Below are 21,666 nucleotides of genomic sequence, written 5' to 3' on the forward strand. Positions count from 1 at the left end.
CTCGTGGGAGAGACCGCCATTTGGGTCCCATCTGCAGGCACTGCCTCTGGTGTGCTGCAAGGGGGTGAGGGTGTTTTTCTTTCGAATTGATTCTACCAGCTGAGTTTACCTGGGCATCCAGTTTACCTGGGCAGCCTTTACGAGCAGCGTGAAATTGTGGCCAGCTGGACAGGAAGGCGGTGCACGGTGTTAGAATTTTGCAGGTGACCGGAATACAAACTTGATGCGGGAACTGAGCGTGCCCAGTGGGTCACGGCTGCTCCGGAGTCTGTGTTTCCCGCCAGCAGCCGTGCTACCAGGCTCCTCTTGCTATCTGAGAGGGCAGTGACGAGGCACTGGGGTGTAAAGCCCCCATAACCCTGATGAGTTATCAGTTATCACCCTAGGAGGGTGACAGGGTCCCCACAACTGTGACATGTGACTCACAAATCCTCCCCCATTTCTAAGGCTTATTACCGCTCACAGATGACTTCTGCTTTAATGCCTCGCAGCTGAGACTTCACTGCCGACTAAAATCGCTTTCTTAGGCTCCCTCCATTGTTCAGGTTCTAATGGCAGGTACAAAACTGAAACCATAAAAATTCATTGTTTTCAAGATTTATTTACTTATTTGAAAATCAGAGCCACAGAGACGAACATATATATATATAGACAGGAAGAGAGACAGAGAAGGAGAGAGAGAGAGAGGCAGAGAGACAGAGAAGGGGAGAGAGGGAGAAAGAGAGAGAGAGGCAGAGAAAGAGAGAGCTTCTATCTGCTGGTGCACTCCCCCAGATGGCTGCCAACAACCAGAGGTAAGCCAGGCCAAAGCCAGGAGCCAAGAGTTTCAACCGGGTCTCCCACGTGGGTGCACTTGGGCCATCTTTTACTGCTTTCCCAGGCCATTAGCAGGGAGCTGGACTGGAAGTGGAGCAGCCAGGACTTGAACCGGTGCCCATATTGATGCAGGTGGTGGCTTTACCCGCTATGCCACAATGCCAGCCCCTATTCTATCCCATATTTCTTGGTGGATACAGGAAAAATGAACCAGGAAATGGAACCTCCCGTGGCTGAGATCAATAAGCACTCTGTCATTATCTTGTCATAAATTATGCTGCATCAGCCCAATAGGGTTAATTTTTGACGTGCCTCCATCCTTCAATTTCATGCTAAGAAAAATTACAAAATTATAAAAAGTGTAAAATTGCAAAATCAAATCTCTATCTTTTAAAGAAGTCTCAGAGATAGGTGAGGGGGCTTCAAACACTTCCTATAAAAATAGGATTAAAAGGCAAAAACAAAATTTCAATATGAACTCCACCAAGAACAATGCTCTATTGTAGGGGCAGGCGCTGTGGTTCAGCAGATCAAAACCCCAGCTTACAGCACCGGCATCCTATGTGGGCACTGGTTCCAGTCCCGGCTGCTCTACCTCCGATCCAGCTCCCTGCTAATGCACCTGGGAAAGCAGCAGAAGATGGTGCAAGTGCTTGGGCCCCTGCACCCAGATGGGAGACCAGGAAGAAGCTCCTGGCCATTGTGGCCATTTGGGAAGTGAACCAGCAGATGGAAGACATTCTCTCTCTCTCTCTTTCTCTCTCTCCTTCTCTCTCTCTCTCTGTGTGTGTATGTGTGTGTCTACTTCTCTCTGTAACTGTCTTTCAAATAAAAAAAAAATCTTAAAAAACACAAAGACTCTATTGTAAGTGATGATACCAGCCATTGAGTCCACTGCTGATGGGTCCTGGAAAATTCACCAGTTTTTTTTTTTTTTCCCACTTGTAAACAGAAAAAAAATGTCCTTTGAAGATTTTTAAGATTAGGGAGCTAGGGTTATCACTGTGGTGTACAGAGTTAAGCTGCTGCTTTGGAATAGAAAACCTGCAGCCCATACGAGTGCCAGGGATCAAGTCCCGATTCCACGTTCAATCCAGCTTCTGTCAGTGCATCTGGGAGGCAGCGGTGACGGCCCAAGTACTTTGGTCCCTGGCACTCACACTGGAGATCCTGATGGGTGTGGTCTTACACGGCCCTGGCTGGGGAGTGGACCAGTGGATGGAAGATCTCTTTCTCTCTCTCTCTGTCTGTCTCTGTCTCTCTCTCTCTCTCCCTGTTGCTCTGCCTTTCAAGTAAAAATACACACATAAACTTCACAAAAGGTTAGAGAACAAGAAGAAGTCAGAAGGAGCCAAGTCAGGACTGCAAACTGGATGCCCAAAGACTTCGCAACAAAACTGATGAAACTGCCCGCATTTGATGAGAGGAAAGAGCGGGACCATTGTCACAGTGCGGGAGGACCCTCGGTCAAAGCCTCTCAGGGCATTTTCCTCTGCAAACCTTGGCTGACTTTCTCAATCTCTCGAAATACGCAGATAATTATTTGGCCTTCCGGAATGCCGACAAGCAAAATGCCGTGAACATCCCCAAAAGCCGCTGCCGTGAGTTTAGTTCTTGGATGTCTTCTACCTCTTGGGAGCTGTCGCTGTGGCTGTGCTTTGTCTTCGGGGCTGCACTGGTCAAGTCGTGTTTTACCTATCTCCTGTTAAAATTCTGCCAGGAAATGCTTTAGGATCTTCGTCCCACTTGCTTCAAATTTCTGTTGAAAGCTCTGCCCTTGTCTATCCCTGATCTGGGCGCCATGGCTTTGGCACCCATCGCGCACAAAGTTCCCTCACTTTAATTTTTCAGCTTAACTGTGTAAGCTGAACCAACCGATGCCCTGTGGTGCTGGCTGCATCAGCCAGCCTGTGAGGGCAGGGAGGAATGCCTCGGCTGTGTCTGCACTGATGGGGGCCCCTCCCAAGCTGCATCTGAGACACAGAGTAAGGGGGTGGACCAAGGCAGGACCTGCCGACTGCAGGGAGCCCCAGCTTGGGAGGTAATACATCTGGAGGCCAGAGATTGTAACTGTAGGGGCCAGTATTGTGGCACAGTGGGTTAAGCCTCTGCCTGCCATGCCGGCATCCCATAAGGGTGCCAGTTCATGTCCTGCCTGCTCTACTTCCAGTCCAGCCCCCAGCTAAGGCATCTGGGAAAACAGCAGAAGATGCCCTAGTGCTTGGGCTCCTGCACCCACGGGGGAGACCTGGAAGAAGCTCCTGACTCCTGGCTTTGGCCTGGCCCAGCCCTGGCCATTTCGGCCATTAGGGGAGTGAACCAGTGGATAGAAGACCTTTTTCTCTATCTCTGTCTCTGTCTCATTCTCTCTGCAACTCTGACTTTCAAATAAATAAATTAAAAAAAAAAAACCTGAAATTATATTACTGAGTAACATGTGCCTTTCTATTATAAATATGTACCATATGGGGCCGGTGCTGTGGCACAGCGGGTTAAAACTCTGGCCTGAAGCGCCAGCATCCATATGGGCACCGGTTCTAGTCCTGGCTGCTCCTCTTCTGATCCAGCTCTCTGCTATGGCCTGGGAAAGCAGTAGAAGATGGCCCAAGTCCTTGGGCCTCTGCACCCATGTGGGAGACTTGGGAGAAGCTCCTGGCTCCTGGCTTTGGATTCACACAGCTCCGGCCATTGCGGCCATCTGGGGAGTGAACCAGCGGATGGAAGACCTCTCTCTCTGTCTCTCCCTCTCTCTGTAACTCTGTCTTTCAAATAAATAAAATACATCTTTATAAAAAAAGTGTACTATATATCACAAATATATATATACCCATATGCATGGATTTCAAAAGTTTTTTGAGCCAAAACAAACATACATTTTAATTCCATTTTCCATGAACTTTCTGAAGTACTCTGGTGTGTGTGTTTAGACGGGTGTGGTGTAGAAAATCAAGAGCAGCTTCACCTGCAAACGTATTTTCCAGAGCATCCACCCACGGGCCAGGCTGCACTGCTGCTGTTACGGGTTCATCTGCCAGGTCCCCTGCTCCTTTCAGACCAAAGCAGCTTCTAAAGTCTTCACTGCGGCCGGCGCCGCGGCTCACTAGGCTAATCCTCCGCCTGCGGCACCGGCACCCCGGGTTCTAGTTCCAGTCGGGGCGCTGGATTCTGTCCCGGTTGCTCCTCTTCCAGGCCAGCTCTCTGCTGTGGCCCGGGAGGGCAGTGGAGGATGGCCCAAGTCCTTGGGCCCTGCACCCCATGGGAGACCAGAAGCACCTGGCTCCTGGCTTCAGATCAGTGCAGCGTGCCAGCTGTGGCAGCCATCTAGGGGGTGAACCAATGGAAGGAAGACCTTTCTCTCTCTCTGTCTCTCTCACTGTCTAACTCTGCCTGTCAAAAAAAAAAAGTGAAAATAAATAAATAAATAAAATCTTCACTGCACAGGCCATGTCCTTCCCACGGACTTGGTCAAGTGGTTCACAGTCATGTGGGCTCTGGTGTCAGCAGAGCATGATGCAGAACTGGAAGGCAGACCCTGTAGCCGCCCTCCCCGCCCCGTTCTCTCCCAGCTGGTCTCATGACCTCCTGATGTCCCTACCCTGGACATCTCTCTGTGGGACTCAAGGTCAAGCATATACACCTGGACATGGCCTCCCATAACATGGGGGAGGGTCACCACAGTCGGAACAGACGCCCAAGGTGGATGACACATAGGAGATAGGAGACCAGGGTTCTTGGGCCAGGGTCTTGGCCAATGCTGTGAGACCCCAGGCAAGTCTCTCAATGTTGCTGAACCCCAGGAGCTCAGCGGAAAGTGAGGGGCTTGGGGGAGAGATCTTAAGAGGCTCTCTCTGCAGTCCTGGTACACCATGATTCTGTGAAGTTGAAACTGTCACCTCCAAACACAGACAGCTAGCAGACTTGCCCGTGAGTCATGGAGTGAAACTAAACTGGATGCAGTTTCTCCAAATCTCTCTCTCTCTTTTTTTTTTTTTTTTAAAGATTTATTTATTTGAAAGTCAGAGTTACACACAGAGGGAAAGAGAGGCAGAGAGAGAGAGAGAGAGAGAGAGAGGTCTTCCATCCACTGGTTCGATCCCCCATTGGCCACAACAGTTGCAGCTGCGCCAATCTGAAGCCAGGAGCCAGGAGCTTCTTCCAGATCTCCCATGTGGGTGCAGGGGCCCAAGGACTTGGGCCATCCTCCACTGCTTTCCCAAGCCACATCAGAGAGCTGGATTGAAAATGGAGCAGCCAGGACTCAAACCGGCGCCCATATGGGATGGCAGCACTGCAGGTGGTGGCTTTACCCGCTACACCACAGCGCTGGCCCCCCAATTCTCTTAAGTCACCAGATGCCTTCTATGAGTGAGACAGTCCTTAGGGGCTGTCAGTCAAGCACTCTGAGGCTTTTGTGAAACAGGTTTTACATCAGCACTCAGCACACGCTGATCTGCTGTGTGCTCAGCATGACCATCCATTCCATCTGGCCAGACGTTGGTCTAAATCCTCTAGATGGCTCCTTTTCAAGCCTGCGGTACAAGAATGCTGTGGCAGAGGCCACAGGGAAGGCAAGTGTCTCCCAGGAACCATGACAGCAAGGAGAGCGTCATGCAGGCTGCCAGGCAGGGGCGCAAGGGCTTGAGAGCTCAGAGGGAGCCGGAGCACAAGGCCTTTGGATCAGACCTTAGATCCCACCGCCTACCCAGCGCCGTCAGAACTCCCAGTGCTGAGCATGGCACAAGAGCTGCCCACTTGCCCCAGGGGCTCAGGCCCCTCCGCTCCGGGCCACATCCTCTAGCCTCTGCCCAGGCTCTCCCTCAGCTGGGAGGTGCTCCCTGCTGTCCCCCGGGGGTCGCTCCCTGCCCCGAGCTCAGCTGGCTGGGCACCTCCTCTGTGACACTTGGCTCCTGGTACTGAGCTCTGTCACATTCTCCTGTGATCGCCTTGTTGACACTCACTGGCGACCAGCCACGGTCCACTCTGTGTCCCCTTGCCGGGGCCGAGCCTTGCGCTGCTGTGAGGCCCCACACCTTGTGTTCTGCTGAGCCACATCCAGCCTCCCTATAACCCACAGGTGAGAGTGAGTGACAGGTGCACAGGCACCTGTCTCCTGATGACTTTCCCTGGAGTAATTGGGGGTAACAGCCTGCTCCACAGCCTGTGGTACTGACGTGTTCATGAAGTCTCAAAACAGTTGGCATCGGAGAGTTGTTTCAAGCACAAAATTTATCTCTCCCGCTGCAAAAGGACAACTTAAATCCTATATATCAGGGCCGGCATTGTGGCATAGCGAGTAAAGCCGCCATCTGCAGTGCTGCCATCCCATATGGGCACCGGTTCTAGTCCCGGATGCTCCACTTCCAATCCAGCTCTCTGCTGTGGCCTGGGAAAGCAGTAGATGGCTCAAGTCCTTGGGCCCCTGCACCCACATGGGAGACCCAGAGGAAGATCCTGGCTCCTGACTTCGGGTCAGCACAGCTCCAGCTGTTGCAGCCAATTGGGGTGTGAACCAGTGGATGGAAGACCTCTCTCTCTCTCTCTCCATCTCTATCTCTATATCTGCCTATCCTTCTCTCTGTGTGTAACTCTGACTTTCAAGTAAATAAATAAATCTTTAAAAAAATCCTATAGATCATCTGCTTAAAACTCTTAGCAGATTTGCCATCTACTCTGACTTCTGGGTGCCACATTCTAGATGTGGACCCACACCCTGTACAAAGGCACCTGAGCCAAGTCTTTGATGAGAAGACCACAGTGATGCCCACTCCCTGTGCCTTCTGAAGTCCAGCAACTCCAGGTCTCCCTGCCCTGGCTCTTCCCCATGCCCAGGAAACCTCCCATCGCCCTAGGCTGGGAGACTACACAGGGGTGCAGGCAGCCCTGGGGTGCCCTGCACTTAGCAGCAGCTCTGGAAACTTGCTCCAGGCTGGTAGCTTCAGAGCTGCCCCGGGGAGTCTCGTCTTCCACCCAGGATCAGTGCAGGCAGAGGATCCCTGGGCAATCAAAGGCACCCAAATGCTGGACAAGTCCCCCATGCTGTCCAGAGCTGAGCAAATCGCTGAGCCGGAGCCACCTCCTACCCGAGGCCTGGTCTCCCCCTGCTCTGCCCCGGCACTGGGGCCTGCTGTGGTTCAGATGTGTTCAGCTGGAGCAGGGTTCTCTGGGAAGTGGTTAGGATTGTATGAGGTCACAGGGGTCACGATGTGGTGGCATCTGGGGCGTCACAAGAGGACAAGACCTGAGCTGGCAGCTTGCCTGGTCTGACCACACGGTAGCCCTGCCATGCTGGTGCAGCAAGAAGACTCACTGACGCCAGCCGTGCTCTTGGGCCACTCCAAGTCCACGAGCCAGAGAAGCCTCCATTCTGCACAAATCACCCGGTCTTGGGGACTTTGTCACCGCAGCAGGAAACAGACCGGGATGGTGCCCAGAAAGCACTCCCAGGCTGTCTCCGGCGGGCTGGCCAGGCCCCGGCTGCCCACGCAGCTCCCCGGGGAAGGGGGGTTATGGCTTTGTGCTAATGGCCTGGCCACAGGCAGCCCCTGCAGGGAGCACCTGTAACGAGGCAGGAGGGCAGGAAGGGCATCTGGAGAGGTTCCCGCAACACACTGGCAGGCGCCCTGGGCCCAAGGACAGCTCTGGTTCAGGATTTGGACCATGGAGAGAACTGCCACCCTGTCAGTACTGGAACTGTCCCCAGAGTCCTCCACACCATGCCGGTCAGGCTGGGCTGGCCGCAGGTGGCAGAGGCCCCAGCCTGGTGGGTCTATGACAGCAGAGCCCCAGCCCCCCAAGCCTTCACTGTTGCAGTAAGTACCATGCAGATGTCCCGTGCTCCCAAGAGAAAGTCCTCCGCCCTTGCCTCGGGCGCCAGGACCCCTTAGCCACGCTCTTGCGCTCTCTCTCACACGCCCGGGAGCACCTGGGCGGGGCTTCAGCAGAACTGGACACTGCAGAACCACGGCGGACAGCAGAGCTGGGCGCTCACTGCTTTCCCCGGAGAAAGTTCAAGTACAGCAGCATCTAGAGAACACCGCCAAGCGCTTGAGAAGATCTCATCACGCACACGCACACGCACACACACACGCACATGCACACGACTGCTGAGTTCCCACAGCTGCAGTCACGGTCGGGGGAGGGGGTGAGAGGCCGTTCCCCAAGCTGAGCCCAGCTGCTGGCCAGTGCCCAGCTCCCGGACCTGTGCCTGGCAGAGCAAAGTCCACGCACAGCGCCTCGTGGACTGCCCTGGGGGCTGGCACATCTCTGCCAAGGATGCTTAGCTGTGGCCTGCTGCCTTCCACACAGGCAGGGCGTCCTCCAAGGGGCCCGTGGGCGTCCCCGAGACGCAGCTGCTACAGGACTGATGGACAGCGGAAGCCTCCAGTGGAAGCACAGCTTCAGCCCAGGGTCTCGCAGGCGCAGGTACAAGCAGCCCGGCTGCATCCCATCAGCTGCACGCGTAGGAAGGCACGGGTAGTGCGAGCACCGCTCCCCACACAGACGCCTGCAGACCCGACTCTGTACCCCAGAAACTCTCAGTGAGAGTCACGCCACAGCGGCGAGGGGAGCCTTGGGGTTCTTTCCACGTCCCCTGGTTTTCCTGCACAGCTTGGAAGGCCCCGTTAGTCTCGTCTGTTGGGGCACTCTGGCTCCCGCATCCTGAGGACGGGTGGTGGGCGGGGTTCTGCCTGGTCAAGGAAGCTTTGCTAACCTCCCCCAGAGGAGTGGGAGAGGCTACTCCCGCCGTGAACACACCACGAGCGTTCAGGGTACACGCCTGGAACCCTGGCAAATGCACTCTAATCCAAAGACTGATTTCCCGTGGAAAGGGCTGGAAGTCACAGAGCGTGGTCAAGCTAAGAGACGGCCACTAAACCACTAGCCCAGGAAGGCCAGCAAACAGGACGATTTCTGGCCTCAAACCAGCCGCGCACAGCACGGGGGAAGCACTCACCCCATTTCACAGGGCTTTCACAGACTTCATGTGAAAACAGGCAAAATACCTCCTCGCCAATCACTGATACACACATATACAGCACGTGTTCAAACAATAATGCTTTGCATGTTGGGTCTAATCGAATAAATATGCCCTTGAAGTGAATTTCACTTTTTGACCTTATTTTTAAACTCACTTTCCTTTATAAACATGGCTACTAGGAAATTGTAAATTAGATTTGTGGCTTGCAGTACATTTCTGCCAGGCAGTACTAGATTCTAATCCTGGCTGGCCTGAAGTCCAGGACCACCAGGGCAAGCCTGTCAGACTCAGTTTCTCTTTTATGGAAGCAGCCCAGCTTCCTCCAAGTCACAAGAACAGCTAATGATGCCATCGGATCAGCATGTTCCTGTCGGCTCTGTGTCTCCTCAGCCTGTCTCAGACAGCTGGGCAGGCTGCACACTGCTCAAGGGGTGACCCACGGAAGGGAGTGGTGCTCTTCATACCACACACATAGATTTCTAGGTTTGTTAGGACAACATCCTGGCACAGGGCAGTAAGTATCTTTATTCTAACAAAACAGGTGCACGGCAATGATTTTATTTTTTTCAGCAGGTGGTATCCTGAGGAGGGCACACCTTTTAAGGACTTGTGTGCAAATGGTACCTGGGCTTGTGTAGGTAGACCCTGCTGGACCCCAAGGCTGGCCCGATGCTATTCGCACAGCTGCCCTGTTGGTGGGGCCTCCATCTCTGTCATGTGCCTGTGCATCTAAGAGCAGGTACTCGGGACCCACATGCAAGCCTAGATTGTACGAGTGCTACTGCCACCCAGTGCCACACGGCTAAAATAACCAGCCGGACCAGGCCCAGGAGTGGGTCACTTACCTTTTCATTTTTCTTCTCATCGGCTTTGCACCCTGTGTTGGTGGGGCTGGACATGCACAGGCCACTGATGGCCTCCCCGTTGAGGTTGGCCGCACTGACGTTGGGAGGTGTGATGGCTGAGGCTGCGGACGAGAGAGGGATGGCCGGCCGGGGGCACACCTGCGCTGGGGGCTGGTGGCCGTGCTGCGGGGACGCAACGGAGCGGGGCCTGAGGCTGGTGGCAGGCAGGCGGGACGGAGAGTTTGGGGTGCGCAGGGGCGACACGGTGGCAGTGGGTCGGTCTTGAGCCTGGGCCGAAGAGTGGGCAGCTGGAGCTGGGTTGGAGAGAGCGGACTGAACTGTTAGTGTGCACCTTGCACCTCCTGCACTGTTATGTCAGGGCTCACTGCCTCTCTGTGCAGCCACCCAGGCCATGCCACCATCACGGATCCTACCCCTGCAGAGGTGGAAAAGCTGAACTCTCACAACCTGCATTCCCGTTTTCCAAATCCCCAGTGATCAGGGAGCCCTGCCTCCCCCTCCCCCCACAGCAGCCCCTCTCTCAGGGGCTAACAGCTTTCCCAAGGTTGCTGTGGGCATGGGCTTGATCCAAGTCTTCTGTGAAGTCTTCTAACTCTGACTACTGTCAGAGTACTACTGGGTACTCTGACTACTGTGACAAGCCAATGCACTCAGAAGATTTTATTTTAGTCTATTTGCTTATTTATTATTTGACAGACAAACAGAGATCCTATCAGATGGGTCACTTCCCAGGTGTCGTCAGTGGCTGGGGCTGGGCCTGGCCAAAGCCGGGAGCCAAGAACTCAATCCAGGTATCTCACTTGAGCGGCTGGGAGCCACCTACCTGAGCCATCGCCACTGCCTCCCAGGGTCTGCATTAGCAGGAAGCTGGAGTCAGTACTGTTATGGAACCCAGACACTCTGATGTAGAACTTGGGCGTGTTACCTAATAGGCCCAATGCCTGCCCCATGAGAAGATTTTAAAAAGTGCATGGGTTAAAACGCTTATAAAATTGAAGTCTACAAAAGAACCTTGGAGAAACTCCCCAGTTATTAAATACCACTGCAGGTAAACTGGTCACTGTGGAGAGCTCAGCTCTGATTTGTTCGGACCCCAGAACCAGCCAGCCAGTCCTTGGTCTCCACACTGGCCTTGCTGAAGCACAGCCCACGCAGGAAGGGTGAGCACAATGGATGCCTGTCCTGGCACAGCCTGGGGAAGCCACGCACCCTCCCCACTGCGTTCCGCCCGCAGGTGCGGCTGCACCGGTGTGCCTAAGTGCCAGACTCTGGATGTACGAAGCAGGTGCTTCTCAGCGGAATCCATGCCTTTCTGCTGGCAAGACGCTTCTGACAGATGCTAGGGAGCCAAAGGCATCGCATTTGCAAAACGCTCCCATTTGAAAAGATAAAGTTCCCCGTAAACACAGCGTCCTGTGTAAACAAACCCAGCCACAATCTGCCTTCATGATTTTAAAGAGTCGCCTCCTCCTCGTGACTACAGATGCAACAAGCGGGGAAGAATGCAGTTGCCCGGGGATGGGACGCCAGCCGGCTCGCACCGGGCACTCGGTTGTGGCAGCTTCCCGTGACTCTGCCTCCCAAACACCCCTTGAATATACAATGCGCTCATGAATCCTAACAGCGTATCCTGGGCACGTGAAGAAATGCACCACGCACAAGCCCTCCATCTGTAAGGTCTGTAAGCCAGACGCTTCCCTGCAGAGCTGGCGGGAATGCTGGTGAGACCTAATTATGGGGTGCAGAGTCTTTGGGGCTCAAAAGGCAAACCACTGCTTGGAGAGGGGAATACAGAAAGACTGATGTGTGTGTTTTTTTTTTGGGGGGGGGGTGGTGGTGGGGGAAATGCAGATATTTAGATGGGTGGGACACAGAGCACTGACATCCAAACAGGCCTGACTCTGAAGGCTTGGGGTGGCAGCTACTCATGGCGACTCATTCTACTGCCTCTCCCCTGACGCCTGAACCGTCCCTCACGCCGGCCCATCAGCCTGGGATGGAAGTGACGCCACTCGGGGAAGAGCAACCACTCCTCCTGCCTCCGCCGCCTCCTTCTGCCTTCAGCTTGGCCACCACCTCGCCTTGTCACACCACAGGCTAAAGGAGACACGGTGCTCCAGAAAGACGTAAGCCACCATGCCATCCCCTCAACCTCAACTTGTAATACGAAGGGCCTTCATAGAGTTTGCGGAAAACATGCATTAGGAAAGAACCATGCATGGATTTCAAAATGCTTTGTGCCAAAATTAGCCTTTTTTAAAAACTTTGTTTATTTACTTATTTGAGAGATAGAGAAATCTACCATCCTCCAGTTCACCCCCGCCCCCAAAATGCTTGCAATGGCTGGGGCTGGGCCAGATGGAAGCTGGGGGGGACTGGGAACTTAGTCCAGGTCTCCCCGAGGCTGCCAGGGCCCCAAATCCTCTAGCCCCCGGGAGCACATCAGCAGGAAACTAGATACACTTTAGGTTTTAATTCTGTTTCTGGACACTTTCTGAAGCCCCGTCATCCTTTGTCCCCAGCCACCCTGGCCTCCAGATCCTGCTCACACACACCAGGAGCTGTCTCACCTGAGACTCAGGCTGGCTGGCCTCAGAGCGGTCCTGAGAGCGGAGGGGAGACCCCTAGGGGTTTCAGACTCACCTTCACCCCTCTGCTGGACAGACTGCCCCACCAGCCGGCCTCAAGGCACACCCACCTCTCTGCAGCCCCAAGCCCCCTCACAGCAGCTCTTATGCCATACTGTGTAATTTTTTTTTTTTTTTTTTTGGACAGGCAGAGTTAGACAGTGAGAGAGAGAGAGAGACAGAGAAAAAGGTCTTCCCTCCGCTGGTTCACCCCCAAATGGCCGCCAAGGCCAGTGCGCTGCAGCGATCCGAAGCCAGGAGCCAGGTGCTTCTCCTGGTCTCCCATGCGGGTGCAGGGCCCAAGAACCTGGGCCATCCTCCACTGCACTCCCGGGCCACAGCAGAGAGCTCTCCTGCATTCACTCCTCTGTTAACTTTGTCGCCAACATTTCCTAACTGAGTTAAGTCTCCACTTAAGAAAGAATCCTTCTGTATTGTTTTGTTTTAAATGGAACCTACTTTCCCCACTTCTCTTTATACCTAGGGTTTAAAAATAGTGTCTACGCTGGCTCCTTCTTGCCTTTCTAGTTCTCCCTTTGTAAGTACCCCGTGTTTGCTCTTTGGCAGCTCTGCCAATGTCTTCCTTAACCTTCGCTGCTCTGAGTCTGAATACCATCGACTTAGGCTTGGATTTATAGTTATCTTCCTATCCAACACTGTCTGTGCTTTCTGGCTGAGGCCCTGAGCCCTTTGTCACTCTGCAGAATTCCCAGTGAATGCTCGCTCCCCCTTATTTTCCAGTTCTGAAAACCTTGTGAGGGGCACTCTGGGGCTCTGCACTCAACCTCCCACGCTTACACTGCCTGCCACAGTTTTCATCTCTGTTCTGTGTAAATTTCTTTGTAGGAATTTCCAGTTTCACTAATTATATCTTCTTTTTTATCTTTAAAAAAAGTTTACTTATTTGAAAGTCAGAATTACAGTGAAAGAGGGGGAGAGAGAATGAGAGCGAGAGGGAGACTGATTCTGTCTGCTGGTTCACTCCCCAGCTGTCCAGAAGCTGGGAGCTAAATCCAAGTCTCCCACGTGGGTGACAAGGACTCAGCTACATGACCTATCACCTGCTGCCTCCCAGGGTACACATGATAGGAAGCTGGAATTGAGGGCAGAGCCGGGATTTGAACCCAGATGCCGGTGTCCCAGTAGCATCTAAACCGTTATACCAATGTTCCTCTTGAGGCCTTATACTAAGCCTTGAAATAAATGTTCCACTCTTGTTCTTTTTCAAAATTGTTGAAATTGGCTGCTCTGGGTCCTTTGTATGTTTATATGACTTGAAATCCAGATTGTCAATTTCTAAAAAGTGGAGTGGGGTTTTGATTAGTACTCCACTGCATCTCCGAGTCAATACTTTAAGAAAAGCATCTTAACAGGGCTGGTGCTGTGGCGCAGTGGGTTAAAGCCCTGGCCTGAAGCACTGGCATCATATATGGGCGCCGGTTCTAGTCCCGGATGCTCCTCTTCCAATCCAGCTCTCTGCTATGGCCTGGGATAGCAATGGAAGATGGCCCAAGTCCTTGGGCCCCTGCGCCTGCCTGAGAGACCTGGAGGAAGCTCCTGGCTCCAGATGGGCCCAGCTCTGGCCGTTGCAGCCAACTGGGGAATGAACCAGCAGACGGAAGACCTCTCTCCTGTCTCTACCTCTCTCTGTAACTCTCTTTCAAATAAATAAAAATAAATTTTTTTTTTAAATAAAAGCATCTTAAGGATGTTAAGTCTCCCATTCTCTCTCCTTACATGTGTCTTCTTTTGATTCTCTGTGCAATGTTTTGCAGTTTCGGTGTACAGGGCTTCTCTATCTTTTGTCAGACTTATACCCAAGTGATTTTCATTTGCGGGCTATTATATTTGGTACAGTTTTTTAGCATGTGAATTTCTGATTGTTCATAAAACACATTTTTTGTATATTGATCTTGTATCCTGCAACTTTCATGAATGAGCTTGCTAGCTCTAACAGTCTTCAGAGTGTGTGAATATTCTTTGGGTTTCTTATGGGTAAGACCATGTCATTGCAAATAAAGATATTTCATACTTTCCTTTTCAATTCGAAAGCTTTTTTATCTCTTTTTCTTCACTCACTTACCTGGTTAGGACTTCTGTCTCAAAATTAAATAGAATTGGCAGAGGTGGATCTGCTGGGCCTACTCCTGGTCTCAGGGGAAAAGTTTCCAACCTTTCACCATTCATAGATGCTCTTTATCAGACTGAGAAATTTGACCTCTATTCTTTACTTTTTAAAAATGTCAGAGGGGTCAGCGCTGTGGCGTAGCAGGTAAAGCCACTGCTTGCAGGGCCAGCATCCCATTTGGGCGCCGTTTCAAGTCCCGGCTGCTCCACTTCTGATCCAGTTCTCTGCTAGGGCCTGGGAAAGCAGTAGAAGATGGCACAAGACCCCAGCCCCCTGCACCCGCATGGGAGACCTGGAAGAAGCTCCTGGCTCCTGGCTTTGGATTAGCCCAGCTCCAGCCATTACGGCCAAATGGGGAGTGAACCAGCGGATGGAAGACCTCTCTCTCTGCTTCTCCTTCTCTCTCTGTGCAATTCTTTCAAATAAATAAATAAATCTTAAAAAAAAGAAAAAGTCAGAAATGGATGTTTGATTTTGTTAACATTTTTTCTGCATTTAATAATATGATCATATTATTTTTCCTAGAATAAACAACACTTGGTATATGATTTTTTCATCTATTGCTGTATTTGATTTGCTAAAATTTTGTTGGAATTTTTACTTTCTTTTAGGGATTTAATCTCTGGTCTTATTTTCTTATAATGTCTTTGTCTGGTTTTAGTATTAGGGCAACGCTATCTCATAGAAAGAAACAGAAAGTGTTCTCCTTTCTTTTCAATTTTCTGAAAGCGATTCCATATAATTTTTATAATTTCTTCCTTCACCATTTGGTAAATTTAACCAGTGAAATTGTTAGGCAGGAAGTCAGTTATGAGCTTCTGTGTGTGTGACAAAGGCCTCCAGAGAAGACTTCTATGTCCAGCATATGCATCTACATCTCAAAGTTATCCCGATAATGCTTCAGGGGCAGCCCAGTGTTCCCATCCTGCCCTGCCCCCTTCTACCTGATAACCTGCCAGGTGGAGGTCCCTGCCCCTTCTGCTGACAAATCTTCCACAATCTCCCAGATGCAGCCCAGTATCTGCATTTCAAACACCCTGCTCTGGATCCCCATTCTCTAGGGGTCCTGCTCACCCTTCCTCTGAACCCAGGATGGCCAGCTAGGCTTCCTCCTGTCTGATACCTTCAAGGAAAAACTCAGATAGGAGCTTCTTAGTATTTACAGCCATAAAATCCTTTGTTTCAGGAGGAAATGTGTGAAGACGGAGACCCATCTCCTTAAAAACCCTCAGCCTCAACCGGACATCGTGCTCAGCCCTCTGCCTCTCTGCTGAGCCGCCCGCCTGGCCTGGTCAGGTGTAATCTCTCTACTCAATCATGTAACCTCATTCCCCCACCCCCAGTCTCTCAGGCTCTGTCTGGAGGGGTGCCCATCCATCCTTACGGATGTCCCTTCCCTAATAAACCTTGCTATTTTACCTCCCACTACTCTTTGTCTCACGCCTGAATTCTTTCTTGTGCGAAGACAAGAACCCTGCAATTTCTCCGGTAACAAAATCATTTGTGCCTTGAGTTTTATTTGTGGGAAGTTTTTACCTACTAATTCAATTTCTTTAATAGAGATAGGCTTATTTCAATTATTATTTCTTCCTTGATAAGTTTGATAACTTTTCATTCATTTCATCTAATTGGTTGAATTTATTAGTATAAAGAATTTACTATCATAATCCTTTATTATCTTGCAAAAGCTACAGGGGGATCACGTCTCTTATCCCTGATATTGGTAACAGTGTTTTCCCTTTTTAGTATATCCATCTAGAGGCTTATCAATTTTATTATTGATTCTCAAAGAACCACCTCTTGATTGAACTGATTTCCTCTATTGCTTTTCTGTTGTCTATTTCATTGATCTTTTTCTACTTCTTTTGTAATCTGTTTGCTCTTTTCACCCTATTTTCTTAAGAAAGCGGAGGTCATTGATTGACACTTGTCTGTGCTTTCCAACGGGAGCATTTCGTGCTGGATTTCCCCTAATGCTGCATTATTGCCATCCCACAAATTCTGATAGGCATTTATCTTCATTCATTCAGCTGGAAATGCTAACATCTTTTTGATTTATTCTTTAATCTACAGGTGATTATGGAGTATGTTATTTGTTATTATTTGTGTTACCAACTTCTAATTCAACACTCTTGTGGTCAGGGAATGCAGTTTGTGTGACTTGAAACCTTGTAAGTATTTTGAGATTTAGATATTATGACCTAGAATGAGGTCTGTCTTGGTAAGTGTTCTGTATGTTTTCAAAAAGGGCCCGGTGCTGTGGCATGGGAGGTTAAGCCTCCATCTGCAACGCAGGCATCCCATATGGGTGCCGGTTTGAGTCTCGGCCGCTCCACTTCTGATCCAGCTCCCTGCTAATGCACGTAGGAAAGCAGCAGGGCACACCCCAAGTAATTGGGCCCTCACACCCACGCGGGCGACCCAGAAGAAGCTCCTGGCTTGGGCCTGGCCCAGCCCTAGCCATTGTGGCTATTTGGGGAGTGAACCAGCGGATGGAAGCACTTGCTCTCTCTCCCCTTCTCTCTTTATCTCTGCCTTTCAAATAAGTAAATACATCTTAAAAAGAACATGTGGAGCCAGCGCCGTGGCTCAATAGGCTAATCCTCCGCCTTGCGGCGCCGGCACACCGGGTTCTAGTCCCGGTTGGGGCGCCGGATTCTGTCCCGGTTGCCCCTCTTCCAGGCCAGCTCTCTGCTGTGGCCAGGGAGTGCAGTGGAGGATGGCCCAAGTGCTTGGGTCCTGCACCCCATGGGAGACCAGGAGAAGTACCTGGCTCCTTCCTTCGGATGGGCGCGGTACGCCGGCCACAGCGTGCCGGCCGTGGCGACCATTGGAGGGTGAACCAACGGCAAAGCAAGACCTTTCTCTCTCTCACTTTCCACTCTGCCTGTAAAAAAAAAATGTGTTTTGAATCTGTAAGATGAAATGTGGAGTTCATTTTTTATAGTTTCTATTGCTACATCTTCAAGCTCACTAATATTTTCCTTCAGGAATGTCTAATCTTCCATTAATTCTCTTCAGTGTATTCTTGATCTCACATACTGTTGCTTTTTACTTCTAGGAGCTCGAATTGTATTTTTCAACATCTCCCATTTCTGTATTTACCTTTCTGAATACAGGCAATGCAATTTGAATATCTGTCTTAATGTCTTGTCTACTAATTCTGATTGACTGATCTCTTCCTACTGGGCCATATCTTCCTGCTCCTTCGCCTGTCTAGTAAATTTTTGTTGGCTATCAGCACTGTGACTTTTCTTTTTGTTTGTTTTTTTAAAGATTTATTTTATTGGTGCCTGCACCATGGCTCACTTGGTTAATCCTCCGCCTTGCGGCACCGGCATCCCATATGGGCACCGGGTTCTAGCCCTGGTTGCTCCTCTTCCAGTCCAGCTCTCTGCTGTGGCCCGGGAGGGCAGTGGAGGATGGCCCAAGTGCTTGGGCCCCTCCACCCACATGAGAGACCAGGAGGAAGCACCTGGCTCCTGGCTTCGGATCGGTGCAGCACCAGCCGTGGAGGCCATTTGGGGAGTGAACCAACAGAAGGAAAACTTTTCTCTCTGTCTCTCTCTCTGTTTACAACTCTAAAAAAAAAAAAAAAAAAGATTTATTTATTTATTTGGAAGACGGAGTTACAGAGAGAGGTAGAGACAGAGAGAGAGGTCTTCCATCCGCTGGTTCACTCCCCACATGGCTGCAACGGCTGGAGCTGCGCTGATCTGAAGCCAGGAGCCAGGAGCTTCTTCTGGGTCTCCCATGCAGGTGCAGGGGCCCAAGGACTTGGGCCATCCTCCACTGCTTTCCCAGGCCATAGCAGAGAGCTGGATTGGAAGTGGAGCAGCTGGGACCAGAACCGGCACCCAAATGGGATGCTGGCGCTTCAGGCCAGGGTTTTAACCCACTGTGCCACAGTGCCAGCCCCCAATGTGACTTTTGATGTTGGTTAAGAGCTGGATGGTTTTTATTCCTAAACATATTCTGGAGTTTTGTTCAGGACACAGTCAAATTAATTGAAAGTTTGATCCTTTTGAAGTCTGCTTCAGGTGGGACAGTAAATCCTGCCCTCATTGTGTCTCCTCGGCCCCAGGCAAGAGTCTAGATCCATCCCTTAAACACAAAAACCCGACTCCACTATTTAAAACCCTATAGTGCGCTACCCAGGTGAGAGCCTAGGTCCCTTCACATAGTCGAAAGCAGAGATGGGGAACATCTTGACTGTGGGCTGCATAAGGCCCATGAAATCATTCGTTCTGGCCCTGCCACGCAACAACAGGTGCGACCCAAAATTCAGTAAATCTAAGCAGGCTCAGTTTTACACTGATATTTCGTTTGGTCCCATGAGCAATGTAATAAATATCCACATGACCCTTGACATAGAACAGGTTCCTCCCCACTCCTTCCTCACCAGCTCACCACACCTCCCCTCTGCTCTGTTTCCAAACGCACAGGCCTCTGCTGGCCTCAGGGGCTGTGCTGGCCCCTCCCTCTACCCCCGACACTTGGCTCGCAGCCACACGCTGAGGTCCATCCGTCTTGCAGATTCAAGGCCAACTGTCACCAACAGAGCAGACCCTGTCCCTCCATGCCTTGGCCTCCGCTGTGAGAAGGGGGACCGTGGCCTTCTCACCACAGCTGGTTCACGGGCCTACACCTTCCTTTCTGTGCTGTCTGCTACTCCTTTGTGCCCTTTGGGATCCCAGGTGTCCTCGCCTCCTGTCGTGAACATCCCATGCCCCTCCCTGCCACACCCTCTCCCACCTTTCTCCGCATTCCGACTGAACAGCCTGCTCTTCCTACTATGGCACGCAGACACTAGCACAATGGGCTGTCTCGTCTTTCTTGCTCCCTGGGGCAGGAATAGGGTCTGGCTGGCTGCTCTCTGTCTTCCGAGGCTCTCACAGTATCCTGACCAGTATCCAGCTCTCTCCCGGTGCTGCGTTGTTGATGCAAACATGGCGGTGCAGAGCTCCTGCCCTGCCAACCACTGATGGGGGAAGCAAGGAACACTGGCTGTTTACAGGGGTGCTCGTTCCCTGCAGGAAGGAGTCACATTAATCACAGACAGCAAATCATATTGGATGCTGTGGCCAATGCAATTAAGTCTTTGTCAAGCTGCCTGACTTTGGCTAGAGATGAGAATAGTGTTGAAACGCCTCCCCACAGCCAGGGCCCAGGGCGGGGGCCTGCTTGGAATGGGCAATTACTGCAGCAAACAAGCCATTGCTTAGGCTGTCAACAGTGTTTTTTTTCCTCTCTGCAAATGCAGAATGAAGTGGAAAATGCGGTGGGAACTCAGGGGCATTCAATTTACTGATAAGACTCCAAGGCGTGGGGACAGGCACTGGGCTGGGGTGCCCTGGGGGAGCTGTTTAGCCATCCTCTCCCCACATGTAACATTAGACTGATGTCCCACCATCCTGGTTACTATGGAGATGGACAACGGAGACGCGGTGCTGCACTGCTCCCAGCCACGCCAATGTCTTTTGATGCCATTTGTTATCGCATGGAGGGAGAGGTGACGGGCTGGGCTCCGTTTTCTTCTCCCAGTTGGAAAGTTTCTAGCACGGCTTGGCAGGGTAAGGTCACCAGGCTGGCTATTTGTGCAGATGGCGCCCTGCTGGGATGCCCACTCCCCGTAGTGTTATGGGGCACACCGGGCCTACTGGATGGGGTGTCTACGACCAGAGAGACCTGGCCCAGGCCTTTGGCAACCCAGGTCCTGCCTGGTACTCCGGGGCCAAGGAGACGCGTGTTGCCTGTTGTGACAGCTGCAACCCTAGTTGGAGGTGACAACAAACAGCAGCAGGGCATCTGGGACCACAGAGTACTCCTCCAGAACTCCTGCAGTGTGGGAGAGGCAACGCATTCTTACCCCCGGGTCCCGGAGGCCAGGTGTGCAAACACGGAGGACTCCATCCAGGCTGATGCAAGCCGCAAAGAATACATGAGACAGGGCCAACCCCACCACTGCTGGGTGCGGACACCACTCCACATGAGGCTGGACCCACAGCTTGCAAAGCCCATCCCTGCTGCTCCTGAAAAGGGGGGGCATTTCCACTGCCCTCGCCCCCGCTCCCCCAAAGTGATCCACAGGGCACCTCCTCATTGTGTCTGCTGAACAATGAGCCCCTGTTGCCAGGTGGGGTCATGGACCCGCACCTCACTTCCAGAGCATGCTGGACAAAGGGTCTTGGCTTTTACTACAGTGACTGGGAATCCTAACGCAAGGATGTGAGCCCCCAGTCAGCCAGGGGCCCGCAGCACAATCCACGGCCACCACACCTCTCAACCACACGCCCTCGCCTTCCCCCAGGAACCAGTGCCCCTGTGGTGTCTTCCAGGCCGGGGATGCCTTTGTCCCTGGGCTAGCCCAGGAGTCCCGGGGCTGTGGACCTGACTCCCGGTCTCCCTGAGTCTCCCACGCAGCTGTCTCGCACTCAGACCCAACCTGCCTCCCTGACTAGTTCAGTGCCCTGTGCGGCCGCTGCAGCCCCCACGGGGCCAGGCCCCTATCGCCTCTCACCTCCCCTAGCTGGCTCCTGCTGCACCCAGCCGCCCCACCCCAGCTGTGCTCCACACGATGCCACAGGAATATTCCATAAAGTGGTATCCCGGCTTACAACTCTGATTTCCGCCCTCTGGATCATTTGATGGCAATGCCTGTTTATTCTTTCGACTTTCATCCACTGACTGCTTCTTTTCTCTAACAGCTTAGTAAAAGCAGCTACAATGCTCTTACAATGCTTTTACAACGTCCCATCTGACCCCTCCCTCCACTGGCACCCGCAGCCCTCCTGACCCGGCTGGCATCACTTTCTTGATGGCCAGGGAGAGTCCCAGAGCAGAGACAGTGTGGCCAGCAGGACATCGTATCTGCTGTACAACACTGACATTAAATGACATGAAATTCAAGTCTGCCAACAAGTCGGCCTGTCCCACGTACGCCAGAATGGCACAGGGGCATGCAGGCAGACGTCAGAGCACTACATGGGTGCACCAGAGATCAGAGAGTTTCGAGAGGGGCACAGGTACCCCCCAGCTTTCCTTCCATCAGCAGTGATGAGGAGAAAACACAGCCTCTGCTGTCTCAACTTTGTGCTGGCCACTTCCAGTGGGTCCGTCCTCGGCTGGTTCCCCTACTGCTGAGCGCTTTCCAACGCCCCAGAGAACCTGCACTCTCTTGTTGCCCTTTCTTTTTTTTTTTTTTTTTTGACAGACAGAGTGGACAGTGAGAGAGACAGAGAGAGAAAGGTC

The 21,666-nt window shown here is 51.9% G+C and overlaps 1 protein-coding gene across 1 annotated transcript in view; it reads right to left on the reverse strand.

The window, feature by feature from the left end:
* Nucleotides 1-21,666, reverse strand: part of SH3RF3 (SH3 domain containing ring finger 3) — a 334,282-nt gene that overhangs the window by 22,802 nt on the left and 289,814 nt on the right. Inside the window, exon 8 of the mRNA XM_008252855.4 lies at nucleotides 9,640-9,953. Within this exon, the coding sequence (XP_008251077.2) occupies nucleotides 9,640-9,953 (314 nt within the window). The remainder of the gene's footprint in view (nucleotides 1-9,639; nucleotides 9,954-21,666) is intronic.

Source organism: Oryctolagus cuniculus, chromosome 2, assembly GCF_964237555.1.
Source record: "Oryctolagus cuniculus chromosome 2, mOryCun1.1, whole genome shotgun sequence".
NCBI lineage: Eukaryota > Metazoa > Chordata > Mammalia > Lagomorpha > Leporidae > Oryctolagus > Oryctolagus cuniculus.